Below are 26,106 nucleotides of genomic sequence, written 5' to 3'. Positions count from 1 at the left end.
TAACATAAAATGAGCCTTGAAAGCCAGAGTACAGTGTTTTGGATCTTAAGCAATGAATTTTATTCTAAGCATAATAGAGATTAATGACCATTGACCTGATACCAATGCTCCAATGCTAGTAAAATGCCTAAACCCTCTGACTATCATGAAGAAGTAAAGGGGGCATAATTCTAACCAACTGAAGTTAAATTCTAATGTAACTGGAAGTTTACTTGGAACTGAGATCAGACTTTCTGCTATTAGTCAGAATGGGGGTTTAAAGGTTAAATAAAAATAATGAAAAAATAAAATTAATACATAAGCCTTTTGTACACATGAGATTTGAGTCAATAATATTTATAAACAAACAACATTAACTTATTGCTGTCCTCTGTATTCCAAAATGACACTGAATCACTATAGGTGGTAAAATCAAACACTATCAAAAATATCAAAGGATAATTTTTTGGACTTTGTACATTAGGTACATGATGCAATTTCCCCCAGTCTCTTTCTTCTACCTGAAAACAAAGAGAGATAGCTCCAAAATAACATGTTGCTTATGCAATAATTTTTAAATTCTCCATCTCTCCCATCTATGACACAGCAAAAAATTAAAGATAAGAGGTATTTCTGATGCGTCTGCTAAAAAGTTCCAATTAAACAAATTACAGCTGCATTCCGGAGTGGAATGGACCCCAGTGTACACAGTTTGTTAGCTACTCTAAAGAATGCCCATTAACTCTAGGGCGCCTTCATTCACAAGTCATACATTAGCATAGTGATTCTGCTGCTGTTGTTGCTGCCGCATGGTTTTTGTTGCAAATAATTCAATACTTTGTCACATTTTTCATAGTTATTTTTCATAGTTTCATTATACCTTCAATTTTTATCTAACCATTTATTTGTATTTACACATTTTCAATTCATTATCTGAAAGCAATTAGGGATGCCCACAGGCCTCTAACTTCTGCACTCCCAATGCTAGTGGATGGTCTGTATATTATGACTTCATTGTGGAAGTTGTCTGGTCTCTCAGTGATGGCTCCTGAGTTATACTTAAACCCTCAAAACATAAATTAAGAAAGCTATGATAGGTCTAGGTGTCACAGTTATTCAGCATTAAACCATAGCCTTATATGGTTAATAATTATGGCTATAAATTCCCTTGAAGGCCCAGACCAAAGGCAGAATTATTTACCTTTACCTTCTTCTGGATCATGGTATCCTACCAATACTACCTTCTGTTTGCCAATCTCTCAAACCATATATGGCACTTTCTGAGCCAATTATCCATGGTTTTGTCTGTAAGTACTTCATTGGACAGTGACTCTTCACACACCAAAATTGGATGGTACTTTTTATTGCTATATTCATGAAGATTATCACATCAGAAAAAAGAGACTGGGAATAAAAAAGGGCAATTTCAAGCATAATAAAAGAAAAATGAGTCACAAGATTGATCTGGATGACTTTTAGCCTGAAAATAGTTTGAAAAAGAAAACCACTGATAGTGCTGAAATTGAGATACAAATTCTAGAAGAAAATCAAAGCAGCACAGAATTTTAGAATTTGGCTTTTAATGATAGACTAATGTCCATAATTTCTGAATTAAGAAATGTTTGCTAAGATCAATCAATTAACTAATTAATTAATTATTAGGTACTACCCTAGTAAGTTACCAGAGTCAGGACAAGAACATGTACCAAATCGAGGCCAGTACATCAATGGATTCTCAAATTAAGTCAACTGGCTGGAAAACTATTTCAATATTAATGGCTAGATAGAATAGTGGCAATAATCAACAGATTTGCTAGTCAAATCTGGAATTTGAAGTAGGCATTGAAGAAAAAAAGTGATTGTGAAGCTGAGATGGTTACAGATCAGGAATTTCTTTAATTCAAATACCACACCAAACTGGAAACGTCAATAAGGAGTCAAAATGGGAAAACAGTGTTCCCTAACAAATCTAGTAATCATAGTTCAGTGAGAGAATGACAATACACTTGTGCTCACAGTTGAAAGAAATGTTGAAGATATTCTATTAAGATACAACAAAAGAAAAAGGAAAATTGCAGTGAAGGGTCCATCAAAGGCTCTTGTGAACTTCTGAAAAGCTCAATGATAAAAAGAAACCTGTACTAGACATTTTGAGGAAGGTGGAACCAAAAGGTATAGGCAGTTAAGTTAAAGCTTTCAAGGATTATAATACACACACACACACACACACACACACTGTAGCCCCAACTTCTTTCTGTAATGTTTTCCAACAGAATGGAAAAAGAATACAAAAATTGGTCAACAGCAACTCCACTCCTGGGAATAACTCATGCACATGTGCAGCAGAAGACAGGTGCAAGAATGTTCACAGCATCATTGTTTGTACTAGCAGAAAATGATAGCATCCAAATGCCCAGAGACAGTAGACAGGAGACTATATTCCGGACTATCATTCTAGGGAACAACACATGGAATATTATATGAAAATGAAAATGAACCAGACACAGCAAAATTGTGTGAGCTGTATACAGCAACATTGAGCTTAAAATATAATTATGAGTATAAAAAACAAGACATAGAAGGTTATGGTATAGTACCATTTTTACAAAGTCCTAAAACAAAGCTAAACAACAATATTTTGGGACACATAAAACTGTTTTAAAACAAAAGGGGAAATGATAAACACAAAGTTCTGGCAATAGTTACATCTAGGTAGAAAACAGAGATTGGACAGGTGAACAAAACAGGTAGATTCAGTAGTGTTACTAATTTATATTAAGTTGGATGATGAATTCACAGGCATTTTTTTTGTATGTCCTATACTATGTATCACATATCACATAATAAATACATGTTTAAATTTACCATTTCCTTTTATATTCATTTTTCTTTGCATTTTATATACATATTATAAAAGTAAAAGAATTTGAATCTAAAAACCACCCCTCCTATTACTTTTAAGAATCCCAAAATAAATCCTGAATTAGTCAATCTAATTAATTTTCAATGAAAGAAATGTGAAATGACAATGATCATTCAAACTCTACAGGTTCAAAAACCATGTAAGAATATGGCTTATTTAATAAACCATCAGAAAGCTGCATCCTTTTTCTAAACAACAAAATACCAGGAGAGCACCTTCTTGCTTCCCAGGTAAATAGGAGAAAAAGTCAAAAGCAATTGCCTGTATCTGTTCTTAACATTCTTCGAGAAAGAGCTTTAAGAAAAGAACGTTTAAATCTGCAGAAATAGAAATGGACCAACAAATATGAAGTATCTGTTCAAAGTAACAGGCACACAAAATGAAGTTAAGAAAAAGATTCAACCAACTAGTATGTTGCCAACACTGTAAATGGGAGTTGTAAAACAAGAGCAAATTAAAATAACCAAGATTTGTCCAGAACGCCTGGGGCTCACCGGATTCAGCCTGATTATATCCTTTATAAAGTTATATGAGAGGATGTCCAGTTTCCAGAGTATTAGAAAGCAAATATACTTAACACAAAAACAAACCAAACATAATGATTTTCATAATTCAAACACCAGTAGTTCTAGCACATTGTAATCCCTAATTGGAAAAGACTTTCAGAAAGTATGTTTATTTAAATTATCTGTTCTAGATTGCATTTGCTATGAATATGCTACAAACTCTTTAAAACAGGAGCGAGGACACAAATATCATAAGAAGGAAAGATGCAGTGTTTTAAAAAGAAGAAAAAATGAAATGAAGTTGCATCAGCATTGCTCTGAATACCTGATTGCTTCTTCACTTAGATTATGAGTGATGTTGGGGAACTTCAGCATTGAAATGACTTGAAATTTCCAACTTATTTGAAATAATAATTCTGGGGGCATTTGTAATGAATACTTAATGTGTTTCTTATGCAAAATCCAAAGCCTTTCCTATAACCTCCATGAATGAGAAATATAAAGAAGGGTCTGGATCTCGAATTCTAAATGCTTCACCAATATAACCCTTCAATCACAACAGTGGCAAACCTAACATCCATAAATTTTGCCTTAAAAAATTCTTTTGATGCTCTAGCATGGTATGAAAGTTAAACTTTTTTTTTTAGCATGAGCTTTTAATAGATTTTTTTTTCTCTAACAAAAACACATTGCTCTTAACTGGGTACTATCTGAAAACCTCATCCAAGGCTCTACCAACCTCTCTCACTGACAACATCATATTCCGCATATTTCTCAGCAGGGAAGATTGGCTTCCAGTGGGGAAATTTTACTATCAGCCTTTCCAAAAAGCCTGAAAGGAGAGTTAAACTGAATTGCTCTTCCAGAAAACAGGAACATCATTGCTGCCAAATGCTAAATCCCCTAACACCATGGGACATTTCCTATGATTCTGTCTGTGGCCAAAAAAAAAAAAAAAAAAGAGAGAGAGAGATTCCTGTAATATTTCCCTCAAAAATGTTTCTTCCAATAATAACAATAGCAACAGTAGTAATAATTACAATTATAGAAGCTATGTGTTTTATCTATTTAATGTGTGAAATCCTCACACAACCCTGCAAAGTAGGTACCATTCATCTAGTTTTACAGATGAGGGAACTGAAGCACAAAAGGACTAAGTCATTTGTTCAAGGTCATACAGCTAGAAAGTAACGTTGGTTACATTTATTGAACACTTACTATATGCTGGTAATGCTCTAAATGCTTTAGTTGAATTAACTAAATCCTGATCCTATGACAGCACTATAATTATGTCCAATTTCTGATTGAGAAAAGTGAGGCACAGAGAGGTAGGTGCCCTATGTCATCCCCCTGGTAAATGATGAGCTGAATTTCAAACATAGGCAGTCTAGCTCCAGAGCCCACATTCTCAATCAGTAGACTCTACGGTCCCTCTAAATAATAGAATTTATGGTCAAACACAGATCTAGCTCACTCAGAAACATGATTTTCAAAACTGAGTTTCCCCATTGCTGAAACTACATCACATTCCCTCTTTAGCACAGCAACAGCAATCAGATAAGCAATACATACCAACATATATCCTAACTAAATATAATTCAGTAAAAATATATGTAAAAATCCAAATTATTGTTTAGAGATGTGAATAATGATAATAATCTGTCAGATATACACATAAACACGTGTTCATTCTTGTGCAGGGTAACAGCTGCATAATCCATTGGAAAGCCTATCCCACCAGGAATCCAAAGCTCAAATGCTCCTCCTGCCCTTTCTCCACATACACAGTCAAATGAAACCACATACTTTCTCCATCATGATAGCTTGTGGCACACAATTGCACTGGACAAATACTCTAATTTCTGTCCAAAGTATATTCTATGCAACTGTACCGATCCTGCATACTTTCCATTAAGTTTACAGCCTCTATCAAAGAGAGTTCACTCATTCAAATGTTTCTATCTAGCTACAAACTATATCACTCCTTTTTGATCACAATAATTATTACCTAAAGAATACGTCTTTTAAAAGAGCCAAAAAGTTGGAAAGAAGATTTTATTTTGTCAGAGAGTTAAGGTTTATATCATTGTATCCCTTTCTCTCCAAGCTCACATGCCTCCAGAACCTGACCCAAACCGGTTTACCCAGCCTAGGATCATATACTTAGTAGTATGATACACAAGACATGATAGTGGCTGAAGCACTATTATTAAAGAGAGATTAAAACAGCTGTACATTATGCTGAAGCACTCACTCTTCCCTTTACAAACAGACGGTCCTGGATTACAAGCAGCACTTGACCATTTAAATCACGACAACAACCAGATTTAACCAGCTGGGCCATATTCTCCTAGGCAATGCCTGTTGACCTCCTCAGTCGCAGCTGCTCAAATGAAATTCTCATTAGACAACTTATTTTCAGAAGCCAAAGGACTCTCTGATTAAATATATGTATTTAGATATAGAAGTCCTTTTTAAAGTATTCATTTTCTGACAACTGTCGCTTATGTTAGAGCCCAGCAACATTGGCAACACGATGGGTGATACAAGGATAACTAAAATTCATCATTTAATCACAGCTGAAGGATTTTTATCTTGGAAGCATTTTAACCTCAACCTATAATCAAAGTCTTTCTGCATACTCTACCCACCAATATCAACAGTATTTTAAAAGGTAGATTCTGTATTCATTCTATCCATCTATCCATGTATCTATCTATCTATCTATCTATCTATCTATCTATCTATCTACCTATCTATCATCTATCTTCCTACGTACCTATGACCAAAAAATCAAGGTTACATTTACAAAAAAACAGAAACCTTGTCTATTTTCCCACAAATCTCACTTTCAGAAGAGGCACTTCAGACAGAACACCTTTGTTCATCACTGTTTCAGCAATCCAGTCAAATCATTGCTCTGAAGAAGGCATTTCTTGAGGGATGGCAGATAAAACACTGGACAATTATTTGGCTGATGAAAGGATCTGCCTGTAAGAGAATAACTTTCCTAATGCTATGTGAAGAGTTTTGTTTTATCATGTAGATATTGTTTTAAAATAGGCCATAATAAATGAACTTTTAATAGATCAGTTCCGGTATAGGAGGGGAAGTGAGGGGGGAGGCTTTTAGCCTGATAGAGTCAAAACATTCTCCAGGACAAGAATGACTCAGGAAAAGTCATTTATTATGTCAATCACACAGGCTTGTCATTCATGAGGTATGGCCTTCAAACCAGGAAATAGAGGTGAGAGAGAGGTGAGTAAGCTCTTTTGAAAGCTCTGCTATGTCCCATGGGATAAGAGCTGTCCCACATAAGGAGAGGGACATGGGGGCTTTAAAGGGTCAAAGCCAGGCAAATGTTGGAGCTATTACACCTCCTTAGACCTGAAATACAGCTGTCATAGAATCAGAAATTCTGTTATACTATTCTGTACTACTGCTCCAAGCAGGTCATTAAATTAGGAAACAAACTCAAAAAATAGAAATCTTCATGGCTCCCATCTCCAAAACATGTTCCTCTATTTTTTTTTTTTTTTATTAATTGTATTAACACCCTCCTATTCACACAAAGTTTTAAAAACCCTGAGCAACATTTGAACCATTCCTCTCCCTTGGTCTCCTCATTTAAATGTCAACTCCTAACAATTCTATCTCCTAATAACTCTCCCATATGCACCCCTTCCTCTTTTCTCATTTCTACAGAATTCAGGGAACTTGGATGGTGAACCTGGTTGGAAAAAATTCTTTTTCACTAACCTCTAATTGAAAATTTGCACTTCCTCAAATTGTGGATGCAGGCAGCAAGCCATAAAATATTGGTAGTGATACTGTAACTGATAGAATTATAATGTATTTTTAGATCGCACTGAACTTGTTAACGATATCTCAAAATGTCTTTTATGTTTATCACTACTTTAAAATTTTGATATTTTGAGTCTATCCATTAGATCTTGTTGTTTAATACATTAGTAAAGTAGCACTTTCTACCATATCACAAAATTATAAAATTATTTAATATTTTAATATAATTCATTTTCTTTGTAATCCCATGTATTTTACTTTATCTATTTAAACTAAAAAATAACCTGTAGGCTTCACCAGACTACCAAAGGAATCCAAGGCAAAAAAAAAAAAAAAAGTAAACAGATAAGAATTCCTCAGTTCTAATACAGCACCTTGTAAAATAAAAAGAAAACTTACATAAAAGTAATCATGATACTATGTAGTTCTTGATTAGAACTATAAATACATACATATGATGAACTATAAAATATTGTATAAGCATATTGTTTTTCATAAAAATTCATAGAGCCTTGGCATTAGGAAAAGACCAATCTCCTGTCCCCTAGCCCTATTAAAATGGCAATTAAGATTGCCACAAGCCTCCAAGGGCAATTTATTATCTTCCATATATGGACAGGTACAACTGTTAGACAATCTTGTTATAAATGATAATCTGGTTCCTTGCAACTTCTTGTCACTGATCTTCATTCTATCGCTATGGAGCTACATAGAATGAACCCAATTCTTCCTCCACATGACTTTAATCTTTAAAGACAACCATCCTGTCATCCTTGATCTATTTTCTCTGGGATTAATAATACTAGTTCCTTCAAACATCCCTCTTATTATATAATTGTATGTCTGTTATCATGTCACCTGTTCTCCTCTGAGAATATCCCAATGCTTTCCAGTCCCTCTTAAAGTGTGGTAATTCTCAACCCGACACAATAATTCAGATGCATTCTATTGAGCAGGGAGTTCAATGGGACTACCACTTCTTGAATGCTACATACTGTAATTCTAGTAATGCTGACTGAGGCAGCATTGGCAAATTTTGGGCAATATTCATCATGTGGACCCCAGTGCACTTTCTGCCACCTAAACCTCATAAGCTTTTTAAAAAATTCCTATGTCTGCTACTCGAATTTCCTTCAGTAATTATTTGTGCAGCTAGGAGTTTTGGTCATACTCTCTGGACTTGACAAGAAGATCTATTAAATTTTATCTTGATGGGTCAGTTTTAAGTTCACATTTTCGGTTTGTCAAAACCTTTTGAGCTTTGTTTCTTTCATACATTATATTCAGCATTCCTTCCAGATTTGTAGAATGTGTAAGTTTGAAGAACCTACTTTTATCACTTCATATTTATATTTAATATACACATTAATACACACTAAAAAATGCCTGGTTTTCTGATGCCTAAAGTGTATATAGTTTATATACTGAAAACAAATTTCAGTAAAGCACATAAAAATATTCTTTGATAGTAGGAATATAGTGAGTGATAAAGTACTCTTAAATGAGAGGTCTCATCTTGCAAATGCCTCTCTTGTATCAAACCTTCGACACACAGTAATAAGGAGAAAGAACGGAAAACTAACCATGACTTGCAAGATAAAAATTATTTCAAATTCTCCTGGAGTCCACACCAAAAAAAATCATCACAAATCAATTTCTTTATTTTTACATTAAAGAGTTCTCTAAAGTATCTTGAAACCCTCTTTCTTATGGAACTAAAACCATCTTTTTGGAAATCATAATTAAAAATAATCTAGCAATCTCAATCAGACATTATTGATCTGACAGCCTCAATCATTCTAGAACATAGCCAAGTAGGGGAAAATAAAGTGTCTGAGCAGGGAGAAGCCCATGCACTTAAAATCATGTATATTACCCAGAATCTCTAAGCAACTCACCCAGATATATATATATGTATATTTTACACATGGTCCAGTGGTCATGATCATATATTTTCATAATTTATAAATGAAAAATGAAAGAAATTAGAAATTTTTCACAACAAAGCAAAAAGTAACAGCCTGAAACCTGTTATTGAAAAAGGAGAAACCAACACACACACACACACACACACACACACACACACACACACACACACGCATGCACCGAAAAAAATATCTATATCAAGCAGACACAAGTATTCCAAAGTTTCATAATTACAGAGAAATAACCATAAGGCCAAACAGTCCTAATTATCTCAATGATCTCTAGGGGCATCATTACATTATAGCATGATAAAATAATTGACATTTATAATATGACAATCATCACAATACCCCAAGTTTATGTAGTTTACTGTTCATAAGAGACTTCTATATTCATTATTATAGTTAATTCTCAAAATTTTTGAGTTTCCAAGTCAAGTATTAGTACCATCCCAAATTTTACATTTTGTGGCTCAGGGAGACTGAAGAATTAATGCAGGGTCACGTAATTGTTAGATTGGAGTCCATAGTCTATTGCATCATGATCCTGAGTCATCAAAAAGCATTTACATTTGTGCCATATAATCTGGTTGGTAAGTTAGGTAAGTGTGTAATACATTTTAGAAACTCCTTTTGTGTTGATGTGATGGACACATCCACAAAAATTGATTTGAAACTTTTAAACTTTTAAGCCGTTAGAGGAATAAAATTAAGTTATATGAAAAATTCCCTTATATCCCCATTTCTTGATAGTGTCACAGAAGTCTAAATTTAACTTATGTTAGCAATAAATACAGAACCATTAACTGCCCTACATTTCAAAGTCTAAAATCTATACATAAAGAATGAAAGGACACACATAAGTATAGCAGTCACTTAGGCTTGATTTATTCAATTTAACAATATTATGATAGAGTCTTTTTTCATTTGTTTTTTAGGACCTACATGAACCTAAGTGGACTCTTGAGAGAGTGGAGAAGGTAGGTGAGATGTGGGACGCTGCAACAGATGTCATGTGTCACAGCACTTCTCCCTTGAGCATTTAGCTTTCACAATATTAGAAACCTCAATTCTCAATTCTACAACATTTGAAGGTGAAAGAATAATATTTATAAATTTGTAATATTTATAAAAATGATAAATAAATTAGTTTTTTGTTTGTTTGTTTTTTCTTTTTAAACAGTTGGTCTTTTCATAATAAAACACTATCCATTAAAAGGAAGTGAAGGAGAGAAATGAAAAATTAAGTTGCAGCTGCAAAAGTTCCCATACTACATCTTTTTCAAGGGTAAGGCTTGCAGTTAGTTTAAAACCTTAATTTGTTATCATAAGAACCAAATAAAATGCACAAAGTTTAGAAAAATGGAGCTATCTGCTTAATACTTTCAATGGATCACAATCTGCCATCACCATGGTAACCTCTGAATAACTTTTTCCTAGCTAGTGCCAATTACGCACTGCTTTGGTCCTTGAAATCCCACACATTTTTTAAAAGGCCTGGAATCTTTAAAAGAATAAAGCCCAACAGTTAAGTCCACACATACCCTCTTGTTCAGTCCGAGTCATTTCCTCAAGCTTCTTCTGTTTCAGTGTGTCCACCACATCGGCAAGGCTTCCTTTGCGGCGTTCTGGGGTTCCAAAAGTAACACTGGTCATTATCTCGCGGTCCCGACTCCCTTCGTCAGGCTTATGTGGTGAGGTAGAGGTATTTCGGAAGGAATATAGGGAACATAACTTATTATTCTCTGACTCCTAGAAAAACAAAATAAAATAAAACCATTAGAACATTTGTTTCTCTGCATATCGTTGGAGAAAAATCCCAAACTCAGAATGACAGCATATGAGGCTTAGATGAACAAATATTAAGCCGTCTCTGCTTTAAAAATACTAAACATGAAAGAAGCAATTATCAAAAGAACTACCCTGAAATTGCAGATTCAAACTGTTTTTTTTTTATTAGAAACCAATCCAAGTGGTTCAAAAACTTCATCTTAATATGGACACTTTACCTATTGTTACACCTTTCATTTAAAATAGTTTGGATTCAATAATTATTAATTATTAAGCTGGACAAAGTTTTCCTTTCCTTTGGCACTTTTGTTAAATGCTCTTCCCACAGCCTAAAAATATGTACATCACAATAACATTATCCTTGGATTTAGAACCAAAAGAGAAATTAGCTTCAATATCCAATATTAATTATTCAACAGAAAACATATAAAACATCTAAATCAGTGCCACAAAGTTAGCCAACCGGAATATTTTTGTGCACTGGGGTTTGAGCAGAATCTTTTTTTTTTTTTTCCTAGCTACACAACTGTCAAAGTTACAAAAGCCTCATTCTATTCCTTATCTTCACCACTTGTATTTTAGCACATAGTCACACACATTTAAAAGTGGTTTACTTTCATGGTTTTTTTTTGTTTGGTTGGTTGTTTTTAAAAAGGCTGAGTTTGTTACAGAAATATTTGCACAAGAATTACTTCACAGTACAGAGAAGTTAGCTAACTGGTAAGAGGGTCAGATTCATCTGCAAGGAAAAAATGCAAATCTGAGACTGAAAATAATAAACACCTAAAAGTTTACAGGAAAAAAATGTTTTTATATCTCTCTAAATCAGAACTGAGTGTTGGAAACAACTATTATTTAGCCATCACCCATCAGTAACCTTACATTCACCTTATCTGTCTGAGCGTGGGTTTTCTCTTGCCCAACAAAAAACTATGTAAAGGAGCTAGTCTTTGTGATTCTCATCAGAAGCGTGGCAATTGTAATTGCTCCTATATCTCTCTCCTTTTTCACAAAGAAGCCCAGCAAGCTTTAAGAAGTAGAGGAAGAAATATGAGGCAAAAGTTACAGTAATAACTGGTACGGAAAGGGGGAGAAAAGGAAAATGGAGCGTAGAGAAGTAAGTTTCCATATAAATTAAATGAGATAACTATACTCAATAAATGCTAGGCATTTAGTATTTTTATCATTGTACAAGGTAGGAATAAAACTTATTTTCAGGGTTGTTGGGATTATTATTAAGTAACAATTACTTGCAATATGTCACTAGGCACTGACATAGGCAGTGGATAAAATCATCAATGACTTAAATCATATAAGTCATCTTATACCAACCTTAGGAACAATGGAAAGGTGTGAATTTTACTATTTCTGGCCCTCACTTTTTAACTTTCTAAAACTTAAGGAATGATGGTCTCATGAATGGAGACCTATAGGCAATTCATCTGAGTAAAGTGGTACTAAGTCCAAACACTTATAATGAAGAGAGTACTGTTGGATAAAAGCCAATAATGCCAAGTTAGGAAAAAACAAAAAAACAAAAAACTTGACAAAGGATCTATAGTTTTGTTTTGTTTAGTTTTGCTTTTTTTTTAACTTTTAAGTAAGTTTTATTAAGGAAAAAAGAAGCTCAACTTATTATGTAATTTCCTAAAAACAAAACAGGTCCTAGGAAATTCAGTTTGAGGAAAGATGCCCAATGATATCTGTTGAGTCTTGCTGCATGTTACTGCAGCACAGCTGTGGAGGAGAGATTTGAGACAGTATTTGGTCTCAAAGCAATAGTCCTCAAACTTCAATGTTTAGAATTCCCTACAAGTATGTTAAAATGCAGATTCCCTCACCTCCCTCTATACTGCCAAGAGTAGGGCCCAGGAATGTGAAGTTTGATGAACATCCTAAGTGATTCTGATGCATAGGTCCTTTAATTCTCATTCCCTATGAAGGCAATAAAATAAATGTGCTTTGCCTTAATGTTATAATATGGATATAATTACGAACATTTTTAAGAAGGCCAGTTACTTGTGATTTTTAAAAATTACATAAAAGAGATTACTTCTCTTCTTTTGTTCTTTCTTGTGAAAACACCACTGTATAACATGACTGAACAAATGAACATCACAAAAGCCAAGCATATGGGGCCTGAGTTAGCATTAGTTCTTTCAAAGACAATTTACTATAAATTTGTTTTCTCCCAACCTCAGTGGCATCAACAAGCCTAACAGTGAAGATCATTTTTGAAATATTATTTAAGAGGATCCCAGTCCCAACATAAGAAATAGAATAACATTGATTCAGATTATCTAAAGCATTTTTTTTTTGCTGGAAATGAATTAAATACAATACAATATTATATGCAGATGACTGAAAAACCACACAGTAGTACAAAAAAAAAAAATCATCAGGCAAAGTGTGTAGAAAACATAAGCAATTTTCACAAATTAGGAATATTTAATTAAGATGTTTCCATGTCTGAAGGGATAGAAAAGTAAATATTAAAAGCAAATAAAAAAAATCACACTTCCATGTGAAGTGATGGATTTTAACTAAACTTATTATGGTAATCATTTCACAATACATACATATATCAAATAATTACGTTGTACACTTTAATACAATGTTATTGTCAGTTACATCTCAATAAACTGGAAAAAACATATTAAAATAAATATTGCTCAGATTTTTCAGAAGTTGTTATTCAAAACTGATTGCTCAGCAGTGGCAATAAAAAGATGTTAAACTTAAATAGCCTTCTCATGGTACTGTGAATATATCAAATATATACATTTCTGAGCTTTTGTGCTTCATGTTCCTTTCCTCTAGAATGGCCCACATTCTCTTTGACTATTCACTCAACCCACTCCTCAAAGCTCAGATCAAACTGCATTTCATCCTTGAAGTCCTGCCTGACTATCCTGGGCCTCACTACCCTCCTACCCCCTGAAATACACATCGAAGCACTTAATCAGAACCACACAACTTAGCATTTAATAATATACTACAATAAATTATTCATTACTATTTTGCATGTATTAGTCATATTTGCAACTAAATTTTAACACTTGAAGGATTGGGGCCATGTCTCATGTTTCTTCAATATGCCCCCAGAGCATCCCACAAAATGTTAAGTACATCACCAGCTGCTGAACTTGAAACAACTCCTCACCAAATATGTCAAGAATAATAAAAAAAATACTGGTAGGAGTAAAGATTTGTTCTAATAGTGACAGGATTGCTTATTTAAGCAAAATATTGAGAACTGAAACATTAAAAAAATAAAGGATTTATTTAATAAAAGATGACATAGCGACACAATGGAATACCACACAGCCATTAAAAACAATATTATATACGCTGAATATAGTGTTGTTTATAGTGATGAACCATTAGGGGCAACTTGCATATCCAATTGTAGGGATCATTTGAGGGCATTATGGTTTGGTCCAGATGGTAGAATAATTTGATATTATTAAAAATCATATTTTTGCAGAAAATGTAGTGACATCGGGGAATATTCATAACGTATTGTTAGTGAAAAGCATGTTGGTGAGAAACACCAGTATACATTTTTTTAGGAAGAGTTATATACAGAAGAAAAGACACCAGAATGTCCAACAAAATGTTAACAGTCCTCTGAGTATTGGGATAATAGGTAGTTTTAATTTTCTTTTTGAAGTCATCCATATTTTGCAAATATTCTATTATAAATACTATTTTTAAAGAGAAAATAAATATTGTTGTCAAGGTTGAATACGAATACCAAAAAATGTTGTAGAAATAATTTATTTACAAATAAATATGTATTAAATGGGAAAAAAAGGATAATTGTAGTTAGATTAGTACATAACCTCAATTTTGTTGGATGTGTGCATAAGGGTAAACATGGCTACAAAACAAACAAACAAGACACTGGGAGATATACACCAAAACATTTATAGTGATCTCTCAATGGCAATGAGATTACTGGTAATTTTTATTTCCTTTTGCTTTATGTGTTTTCTAACTTATCATTGATGAACACAGTTTATGTAATAAAGAAAAACAAAAATAATTTTATGAAGGGATTCTTGAAGGAAATATAAAATAGAATTTAAGAGAAAAAAATCAGTCTTCTTGAAGATATCTAGAGAGTTAGTATATTATAATTTCCCTGAATTTGAACCCAGAAAAATAATCAAGCCTCTCAAATAGTATTTTCTAATAAATTTAATTATTTAAAAAGGAATCCTTACAATCTAGATCCTTATCATTATTACCCATTGTTTCCCATTTGCCCTCAAAAGATGCACAAAATCAATCTATTTTCTCTTCTGTAAATTAGAGTTGTTCAAATATCTTAAGGGAGGGATTGAATTAATAGTTCTTTTCTAGGTGACACTCCTCCAGTTTCTATACCCATTTCCCATCTGACATGATTACCAGACCCTTCATCATTCTCCTCTGATTCAATCGAGTCTCTAGATGTTGTTCTAAAAATGGGTTGCCAAGAACTGAATACCAAAGTTCCATATCTTCATTTGCAGCAAGAAGAAAAGTGACACTCAGAAGGTCATGTAGCTTCCTTCATGTCACACAGGTAGACCTGGCAGAACTAGTTTAAAACTCAAATGTAGGTTTTCTGACTCTAAATCCAGTGCTTTTCCCATTCCGCAAGGCCATAATAAAGTCACTCTCAACAGTAAAAGATGCCACAATTCCAATAACACCTACCTTCTAAATATTTTTTTTTTACCTTGCATTGCCAGAGAGGAACTTTACCTACTTTGAGACAGGAATTCCACTTTGTTATTAACCCTAATCTAAGAGTTACCAAGAAGTACCCTATATTAGTTATCTATTGTATAAAAATCACCCTAAGACAGGGCTTAAAACAATAATAATCATTTATTCTTTTTTTAATGGTTTCTGTGGATCAGGAATTTGGGAGCATCTGGGCTGGGTGATTCTGTCTCAAGATCTCCCATGAGGTTGCCAGTAAGTCAGTGGCTAAGGTTGGAGTCATCTCAAAGCTTCTTTACTCACAAATGGGAGCACTTCAAGAGTGTGGAGCTGGAAGCTGGGGTTTCTTGGACATCTTCCTCTATCTCTATGTGATCCCTTCATATGATATTTCTCTCCAAGATTTTAGCTTCAGACTAGTTGGACTTGTTACATGGTAGCTCAGATTGCCAAGGGTGCATACCCCTACAAAGAGTCAGATGAAAGCTATATCACTATTTCTAACCTAGTCTGAAGAGTCATGCCATGTGACTGTCAGTGCAATCTATTCAATAGTAAGACACCAAAGCTGGCACATAGTCAAGAGGGTGGGACTTAGACTCTGCCTTTCTATGGGATGGAGTTAATATTATATCTTCAAATAGTTGCTGTAAGAAATGAATAGTATATAAAGGGCTCAGAACAATGATAACTACTCTTACTAAATTCAAACGCCCTTTGTCCAATAGTCTTGTGTTTCCATTTTTAATTCTGAAAATACAGTCATGATGACCACTGGCACCATTTTTAGGTTTTAATTTATTCTTGTTCATCTAAGTATAATAATAAATACTACATGACATTACTCTCTTCTATATCAATGCTCAAAAAATCACAAACTAATATAAAGTCATCCCAAACAAATTCCAAGACCTGACCCCTCACAAAACCCCAGTAACCTTAACATTGGTAATTAGCTTTTTCTAGGGATACTTTCTATCAATTCCCACTTAACCTAACTGCATATGGGTTATCTCCGTTCTGTCCTGGAGCAGCTACAGTACACTGCTGCTCTAATTCATCTGGGTTGCCAACTGCACCTTGACCAAGAATATGAAAGGGTAGTCATAACTGCAAACAGAGGAGAACTGTAGGCTGAGGTTGCAAAAGTCAGACAAGATGTCAGGAACCGAGACAAGCAAAGACCATAGGTCAGGAATGGAATCTTGCCCTACATAATGGAGTTGAAACCTACATACAAATGGAAGTCACTGGTGCTAGGAGAAATGATTAGGAAATAGCCTCTCTATGCAGCTGCATGAATCAACTTCCCTACCTGCTGCCCAACCTAACTGTAGGGACAGAATATTACCCTCTCTTACTCTTTCCTCCACCCACTAGCAAGGCTGAATTAAATGTGTCCAGTCTTATTGCACTCCTGTTGTCATTTTGTTTTTGTTTTTGTTTTCCATTTCAGTTATACTGCCTTTCCAATTACAGCTTTATCCTCATTCTAGTCTACCTGCCCCTCCCCAGATAAGATTATTGGGATACCAAATTATAGGTTTGTCCCTGATTTCTGACAGCCTCCAGTCTACAGTAAGATTCTGTTTCCTTAAACCCTACCTCAAATCATTCAAACAAAACCCAAATCCTACAAAATGTTCTTTTGAATACTTTCTTACTGAGGCATTCGATGATTCCCTGTGGTGTGTGTTCTCCCGACTGTAATGAGTAATAAAACCAATTTGTTCCATTACAGGTGTGTTCTTGGTAGTCTTTGACTGAAGGAAATTAATGGGATGCGATGTCTGTAAAGAAATTAAACACAATAATAAAACCAACTAAAAGTTGGTGTACTACCAATTCAGCCATGTCAGTGATCAGTCTTCTCTGCCAGAACAGATGGCTCTACACCCCTCCTTTTGTATGCACTGCATTTTATATATTTTAAGTTTCAATTAAGCATTCAAGTTACATTACATATACACATGTATTTTAATGTATTTTAATTAAGATATATATATCAAGATATATATATGTATATATATACACATATATATGTATATGCGCTAGATACGTACTGCTTTTTCTGATTCCCCACTTCAAACGCTCTTTTTTGATGAGCCCAAAACTACCTGACAACTGTGCGGTATAACACATATTCTACTACAGTATTCTGGGGTGACTGACAGATAAAGCTTTACCTAATCTAGGTTCCAATAACTTCTTGCTAACAAAGGAACTGTAACCTTTTTAATATGCTGAAAACTAAATTGCTAACATTTATAGGTTCTTTCTCAGAGGAAGAAGTACATTTTTCTCTAATGTGACATATTTTAGGAAAAGCATTGGTTTAAGGAAGCTTAAATAAATGAAAATACTGAATTTGGTTCCAATTAACAGCAGGTTATTCTTGATAAAAGTATCATTAACTCTAAGAGTAAAACAAAGTTTTATTCTTTTTCTCTTTTATTAAAACTGATACTTGGGGGCACCTGGGCGGCTCAGTCTGTTAAGTGTATGACTCTTGATTTTGGCTCAGGTCATGATCTCATGGTTCATGGGTTCAGGCCTCATGATTTCAGCTCACGTCATGATCTCATGGTTTGTGGGTTTGAGCCCCACGTTGGGCTCTGCTCTGGCAGTGCACAGCCTCCTTGGAATTCTCTGTGTCCCTTCCTCTCTCTCTGCCCCACTCTCACTCACTCATGCTGTCTTTCTCAAAATAAATAAACTTAAAAAAGCCCTGAAACTTGGTAGAATATATTAGATTTATATAGCATTCTCAAAGTTGGCACAAAACCATGCCACCTTACACTATTATTATACTGTTTAATAATAATAAATTTATTCATTATTCATCAGAATATAAATTTATTACCACTATTTACTACAGTGTCATGATTCCTCAAGTCTAATAAATAAAAGCTATTGTTTAAAAGTGTTATTTTGATTCAAAGAAAAAAATCACAATACTAAGTTTTTTTAAATTTCCTCATCACCATGATATTCAATAAATGGAAATAAAATACAGAAAAAAATACTAAATTCCCCAACTTGTCAAGACAAGCACATAGAAAAGCTTTGCCTCATCTATACATACCACCCTCACATATTGAATCAAAATCTCAAGATTCAAAGGTCCTTAAAAATCCAATTGCTCAATCCCACCTAAGATTCATACCCTGTGCAGAAAAAGGTGGTAAATAGTTAACAAAACATAGGCTCTCTGGGCCAGATTTTGCAGTTAAATCGCAATTTTTCCATCTACCTGCCATATAACACAGGTGAGTTAGTCAACCTATCTGTGTCTTAATTTCCCCATCTATAAAATGGGAGTGATAACAGCAGTACAGAACCTATCTCATAGCATTGTTATGAAAAACAGATGAATTAATAAAAATAAAAACTCTTAGAACAGTGCTTGTAACATTGTAAGTGTTCATTAAATGGTGATGTTGGTGGTAGTGATGTTCACTGTTACAATATCTCTTACAAGTAATTTTTTTGGCCTCTCCTTAAACACCTCCATACCTCCCAAAGCAGTCCATTCCATCTGTGGAGGGTTGCCAAACATTCCTATTAATAAGAATATTAACAAAAGAATATTATAGAATATTATTATATTAATGTTAATAAAATATTAATAATATTTCAACCTTTCTTATATCCCATGTAAACATTCAGAACGACAACATTTTAAAACACACAGCTATTATACTACCCTTATATCTTCTCTTTTTCTAGGCAAAACATCTCTGATTTCTTCCTCATAAGACATGGTTCAGCCATCCTGATCATTCTCCCTTGAGTGTGTTCTAATTTGTTTCTCCCGCTCTTAAGTAGTAGTACCCTGAACTGAATGTACTCAATATTCTAAACAACAGAGAATTAAGGCACACTACCACTGCCTTAGAGACATCATACTTTAAACATCTAATGTCACGGGACAGGCAGCCCCAGAGATGAGAATATTTTATGATTTTTTTGGTAATGGAACAGTAAGATCTTTCAGGCACATGGGACAACATTCTATCAAGGTTCAGCTATTAGCTGATTTGTGTGCCTACCAACTCCAGACAGTTACTTTCATCTAGCAATTCATTAGTATTCAAACTACCATATGACACTCAACTTAAACAACACTACCGGGCTAGGTTGAGTTGGCTAAGACAGTTTCAACTTTGAAGCCCAGAAAGTTAAAAGCAGCAAGAAACTTGGTGATTACAGCTCAAATGTTTCATTTTTGAGATGAGGAAATTGAAGTCCAAAGATATAAAGTGACTTCTGTAAGGTCACACAGCAAATTAGTGACAGAGATAAATAAGGCAATGTCTTTTCCTCTAAGTTATGTTTCCTCTAAATAATCTCAAGGAAGACATTTCCACTAAATCAAGAATTTTTGTTTATTTGCTTGCTTTTTACAATCTGAGGCTTTAGGGAATAAGGGGTGTGATTATGCAGAAGTTAGAGAAGTATAATCGGACAAGTTTTAACAGAGCAAGTTTCTTTGCATGGAAAGTCTCAAACAATTCCACAGAGCTTTTCTTATGAGATAAATACTTACTCTAGTGTCAAGTCTATTATCTTCATGGTGTCCTTTTCTGCAGTTGTTTTTCTCTTTCTTCCCCATTAAAGAGATACCAGTGCACTTATGAAAATAACTGTATTTTTTATATAGAATCACCAAAGCAGCTAGTATGCTTTAAATGAACCAAAGGCTATGGTAGATGCCTAAATTGTATGTACATCACTGGATCCAGGTATCAGTAAGATCACCAGGAACCCATTTAGCTATCACCCAAATGAGGAATGAGGAATAATGAAGAGCCCTTTGAAATAGTGGACAAACCCAGACACCAGAATTTTGAAGCTGAAGCAAAGGAGGTGAAGTAAAAAACCTTCCTAACCTATACCCCAAACAGGCAAATAGCCTTAAAAATAGGAGAATCGGGGCACCAGGGACCTCTTGTATGACACTGGCTCAGAATTAACAGGGAAGAGAAGAGCTTGTAGTATGACACAAGTAATCTGTTGAAATGCCATTTAATCCAGTTTATGGGAAACCGCCCCATAATTCAAGACAGAAACCTGGGCCATTGTAAGGGAAAGGGATCTGCAATCATTCAAGGGTATCAGAGTAGCTTCAGAAAAAATGAGATATTAAAACTTTGAGGAAAAAAGGTAAGGTAGTTGGGACTCACTAGGGAAAGGGTAGTAATTAAGCCCCCCGGAAACAAATATCGGTATAATAATTACCTATGTCTTCGTTGTCTATCTGAAAATGATGAGACTGGGGTCACATAAAAAATAGTTCAGCATATGCCCTTTATATCTCACAATTCTTAATATTAAAAAGGACCAGATCCCAATCAAGTCCTGTTATAAATCCGTTTGTTACCTAACAGAGATCCTGCTCTATTAACAGTGAAGTCCTCCCATGGCCTCGTTTGTCCAGAGATGAACAACTAGAGAACAAACTGCTGCCTCTGTCATACACACTGAGACCTCACAACTGCTCTGGGGATTCCAACACCTCCTCTCTTCACTGGATCTTGTCCAGTGAGGGTCCCAATTTAGAGAATTATACCACAAAAGCCTTCAAATTTCATACATGTAAAGGATTAACAAGAAACTCTTGGTAACCCAGAAATTTTAAAATCACCTCTCCAGTTCTCTGATTTAAGCTTTTAACACACAGAACAAGTACAAAGAGACTAAAAATGATACCTCAGAGACTGTGTTGCTAATAAAACATCTATTCTATCTATCTGTATTTACATTTCCAGGGAAAGGGAAAGTAGGCACAAAAATGTCACCAATTTACCAGAAAGCAGTAAGTAGAAGTCTAATTCTGTCTTCAGATGCCCTCAATGTCTGGAAGCCGTACATTGCTATACCTGGGGGCAGCACACAACCTGGAATTGATGGCTCACCTACAGTCTTAGAGCCCAGGCTCTTTCTCGAGGGGCAGCCAGTAGGGAACATAGGCATGAATTTACATTTTTTTCTCTAACTTCCAAATACTCAAAAAACTCAGATTCAGGTCATTCCTTGCTTTATTGTGTGCATCCTCATGGTTTCAAGGACAGTAGTCAAAAGGACAGCGAAACTCTATTCTTACTCACAATTTCAGAAAGCTAAAAAAAAAAAACTATAATCAACCCCTATACAAGATATGCCAGTATAAGAACAAAAAAAAAAAAAAATGAGAGAGGTATGTTTGGTAGAAGCACACCAGGAACAAAATAATTTCAAAAACTGAAGGCCACATATTAACTCTGAATTCAGGAGCAAACTTTTCTCAATTTGTTTATGGATTACATTAGCTTAATCTTAGCTAACCCAGTCCTTCTGTAAAAAAGCTACTAGGTCACCACTAGAGCTAAACAAAAAATTCCTAAATAACAGTAATTGCCAAAAAAAATGTTCATTTTGTGTGTTTCAAGGTAAATGAATCTCTTCTATTATGCCACCATAATCTATTTATGCTTAAATGAGGGCACATTTCTTCCCAGAAGTTTGATGAACTTGAGAATATTGTATTCTAGGTACTCTCAGTACACCAGCAGTGAAAACAAATCAGAGTTAAATTATAATGAAAGCAAAAGTTTACAAAATAGTTCCCAATCATTTTATTAAATAAGGTTTCCCATTTTCTGGGATGGTAATGAAATATAAAGAAGATAAATGAAATGTATAAATATTCATTTCTAATTTTTACCTGATTGTAAAATTTTATTAGCAAAGGTTTATAATTTATACTTTGGATTTGAGAATGTGGTTTACACAGAGATATATTATTGAACTCAATTTGCATCACCTAGAAAAATAATGCCTAGAGGTCATGAGAATGCAGTAATACCAAAATAATACTTAAAAGGTTAATAATATAAAAAAATAAGTGTCATCACATTGAAAGGTATATTAACAAAAGCAATAATGGCTTGAAGTTGTTCTTCTTTTAAAAGGTTACATTTCTCTTGGAAAGCAAGGAAAACTTCTTATTGCAGAGGACAATCAAACAGTGGGATAATTTGCATATCAAGATAATTAAGGCACATTCATTAGCAGTGTTCAAGAAAGATTGGGTATGTTCATGTAAGGAACAGAGTAGGCTCTTTCCTGCTTAATGCAGGTGGTTTGACTCAATAATCAAAGAGAGCCCTTTCAATCTCATCTCCAAATGATTCATTATGGTAAAGTTGCCTTTATGGAAAGCAACCCTATCCAAATTAGTGTGAGAAGGTAGAACAGGAGGAGTGAAAATACAATCCCAGCTTCCTCCTTCCAAAGCAAAATGCTCCCTATCACAAGTACTACCATCCTATTCAAACTAATATAGAAGGACCTGAAGATTCATATCTCATTCTAATCATGAAAAGTTCAAATTAGTCATGGAAAAGACTGCATGCTATATAATATATACATTGCTCTCTACAACACGTTGCTTAGAAGCCTTATAGGAATGCACAGATTTCATTATTCCCGTTATCATACTGCATTATAGTGATGTATCCCAATCATCACTAGGCAAGAAGGAATTCTGTACAAGAAAGTGTACGTTAATCAGAACCACTTATATAGACTGTGGAGTTCTGCTTTAATCAGAAAATTACTGGTGTCCTGAGATCAGCTTCCATTGATTAATACTGATCAATTTGATAAAAAGTCTATCCAAAAAAAAAAAAAAAAAAAAAGTCTACTGTATTCAAATGTCATTTGGATCCATCGAGAAAATAAAGCTATCTAGAACAGGCCTGGCTCAATCAGGTTGATTTGCTACACTAGATCATCCTAGATTTTCTATTAATAATCAAGTCTTATTTTAAACAATTATTGAAAAGTGACCTTTCCTAAGTGCTTGAAATGCTAAAGAACCCAAACTATACTTTGGTCATGAAGGAATATTTGCATATGTATAGTCAACAGGAAAAAAACAAACCACAGGAGCAGCCTTGGCATCACAATGACGTGTACACTAGCAGCATATTGGTGAAAGAAATGAAAACAAAATATTTTTGAGGCACAAAGATATCACATAAAAATGAAGCAAATTAGGGGAATATTGGTTGAATCCCAGAAAAGATAATCCTTATGAACATGAAGGAATGCTGTAAACTGTAAGTGAATGCCAGTAATGGAGTTTGTTAAGAGATTCATGTTATAGTCATTGCTCTGCAAACTCCAGCCACTGGCTCTTATACAGCCTAAAAGATTAAAATAAAAATAAACATGGCATATCTCATCTCCTTGAAAACATTCTGTATACACAATTTTATTACACTGAGGAAAAAAAAATACCAGGGCCTGATATTCCTTGAACTGTCAAAATACAAAAGAAATGAAAAAAAGTCTTTGCACAGATGTAGCAAAGTACTGGATTTTTATATTTTGGCAGGTGCTCAATATGCAGCCCACATAATCACATGTTAATGACTGGAGTGTGTTAATCAGCATGCATACCTGATTCCTTCTTGCCCAAGGGGGAAAAAAGCCAACTATACCAGAGCATGTTAATGTTTCTACTTTTGATAAAGATTTTGATAATATGCTAGGTAAGAAAACTTTTCCAAAAAGTGTATTTAAAGATGTATTATATCATTAAGGTTCATAATAAAATAATTCCAGTTTCCATACACATCAAGATATTTTCAAGTAGCATACCAGTAATCATTTTATTTAATATAAAGAACCCAGATTCGGGAAAGATCTTTTTTTAAAGATCTACATTTTTTTTATTAGCAGGAATGAAACACTGCACATAACCAGGGTGTAGAAATACAAAGATGATCATTGTATAACACTAGACAACATCAGTTGTCTGTTTCACTACCCACACCATGCAATAAAATACAGTTTTACTTTTTGGTTCAAATTGTAAGTACATTTCTGTCATTAAATTTCTGAAATAGGTTTAAAAAGAGACAGTACTATGTACTAATACAGTTTCAAATTTACAGAAAATGGGAAATCTACCACAGAGCTTCCTGGAGAACGTTGTTTCATAACTCAAGAGACAAGGGCAGACAGTTTTTCACTTGTTACCAGAAGTCTAGGTTTGAAATTTACTTAAATTGAATGAATTTCCAAAATCTTAAAATGAGAGGAGTAGTAACTAAATTTTCCAGGAAGTCTAAACCTTGTCAGTTCATGGGTTCTTTTCCTGTGATTCACAGACCAAGCAGGTACAAAAAGATGCACATAAATCTTGTCTTAGGTGTTAAGATTACAAAATGGGACCAGGCAAACTAGTGGGTTTCACTATACTTTCTAAAGTACAGTCTCAATAAAAGTGAGAAAATACATTTCATTTGGGTGTTATTTACTATCTTAAATGACTAAATCTTACCAAAAACTGGCAACAACTCAAGTTTTTAAAATCTTTTAAAAGTTTAAAAAATTAGAAATCTTCTAAAACCCTATCACAACATAAATAATGGTGGAGAAGGATTAAATCCTCATTCAAAATTCCTGGACTATGTTATCATGTATGACAACAGCTCCAATCCCAGTCACAGTACAAAGTTCACACCAGAATTTTTATGACTCAAAATGAACTGCATAGAACACTCCAGAGTTGATTAGCAACTTCTTTGGACTAAAAGCAAGAAAGGCAGAAACAAGAAATTGTTTGCGAGCAAGACAGTATTGTTCCTAGTATTTATTAAATATCCCAACATGCCTATGACTATTTTCTTTCAATTACAGCAAAGGCCATCATTGGCATCTTTTATTTACAGTGAAAAAATATTTTTAAAACTTTTCTAAAAGATAAAACTCACTCAGAGGAATTTAAGTAGATCTCTAAAATACGAAGCTCTGATATTCTGGGGCTGAAGGTCCAGCATGGTTATTTTTACTTAATTACACCAGAAATTGAAAGGCAGATGCATATAATCCCATTTTGACTTACATTACATATCAATATAAGCATGCAAGCAAGAGCACAACAATCTTGTTGTCACTTTTTGGATCTTGTAAGAGATACTGTTGGTACTCTGCCCACATCCTCATGGCCTGCCCCAGAAGTCACCTGCAACCAATTCCCTCTTAAGTAAAAAGCTTCTGTCCTCACATGGGACCATTTTCTGTCCAGGAACAAGCCTACCCTTGACCCTCTTCCTTGATCTTCACAATTTCATTTCCTGTTCATTCTTAACTAAATTTCTGCTCGCTTGACTAACGTCATGGCCACAAGGCTTAAAATACTCTCCTCAACTTCTGTGTGAATCCTGTCCTCTTCAGAATCTAGGGGAACTTGAAGAATAACCTCTCTAATTGTTCACTCTTCCATTTACCCTCAAATTCTCATGGGCACTATTGCCATAATTTTCCTACTAGGTGTCCTTGTTTCTGGTATTATCTCCTACAATCTGTATGCTGCACAGCAGCCAATATGATTTTTAAAACATAAATCAAATCATGTTAGACACTTGCTTAAAATCTTCCAATGGCTTCCTGTTGCACTTGAAGTAAA

General features: G+C 34.3%; 1 protein-coding gene across 30 annotated transcripts in view; it reads right to left on the bottom strand.

Moving 5' to 3' along the window:
• SOX6 (SRY-box transcription factor 6) overlaps positions 1-26,106 on the bottom strand; it is a 717,975-nt gene that overhangs the window by 349,148 nt on the left and 342,721 nt on the right. For all 30 annotated transcript variants that reach the window (XM_086677891.1, XM_086677876.1, XM_086677881.1 and 27 more), the window contains one exon: positions 10,682-10,889. In XM_086677891.1, the coding sequence (XP_086534017.1) occupies positions 10,682-10,889 (208 nt within the window). The remainder of the gene's footprint in view (positions 1-10,681; positions 10,890-26,106) is intronic.

Source organism: Puma concolor, chromosome D1 (genome assembly GCF_028749965.1).
Source record: "Puma concolor isolate L17-30 chromosome D1, mPumCon1.1.hap2, whole genome shotgun sequence".
NCBI lineage: Eukaryota > Metazoa > Chordata > Mammalia > Carnivora > Felidae > Puma > Puma concolor.
This window is presented reverse-complemented; position numbering and strand designations above follow the sequence as displayed.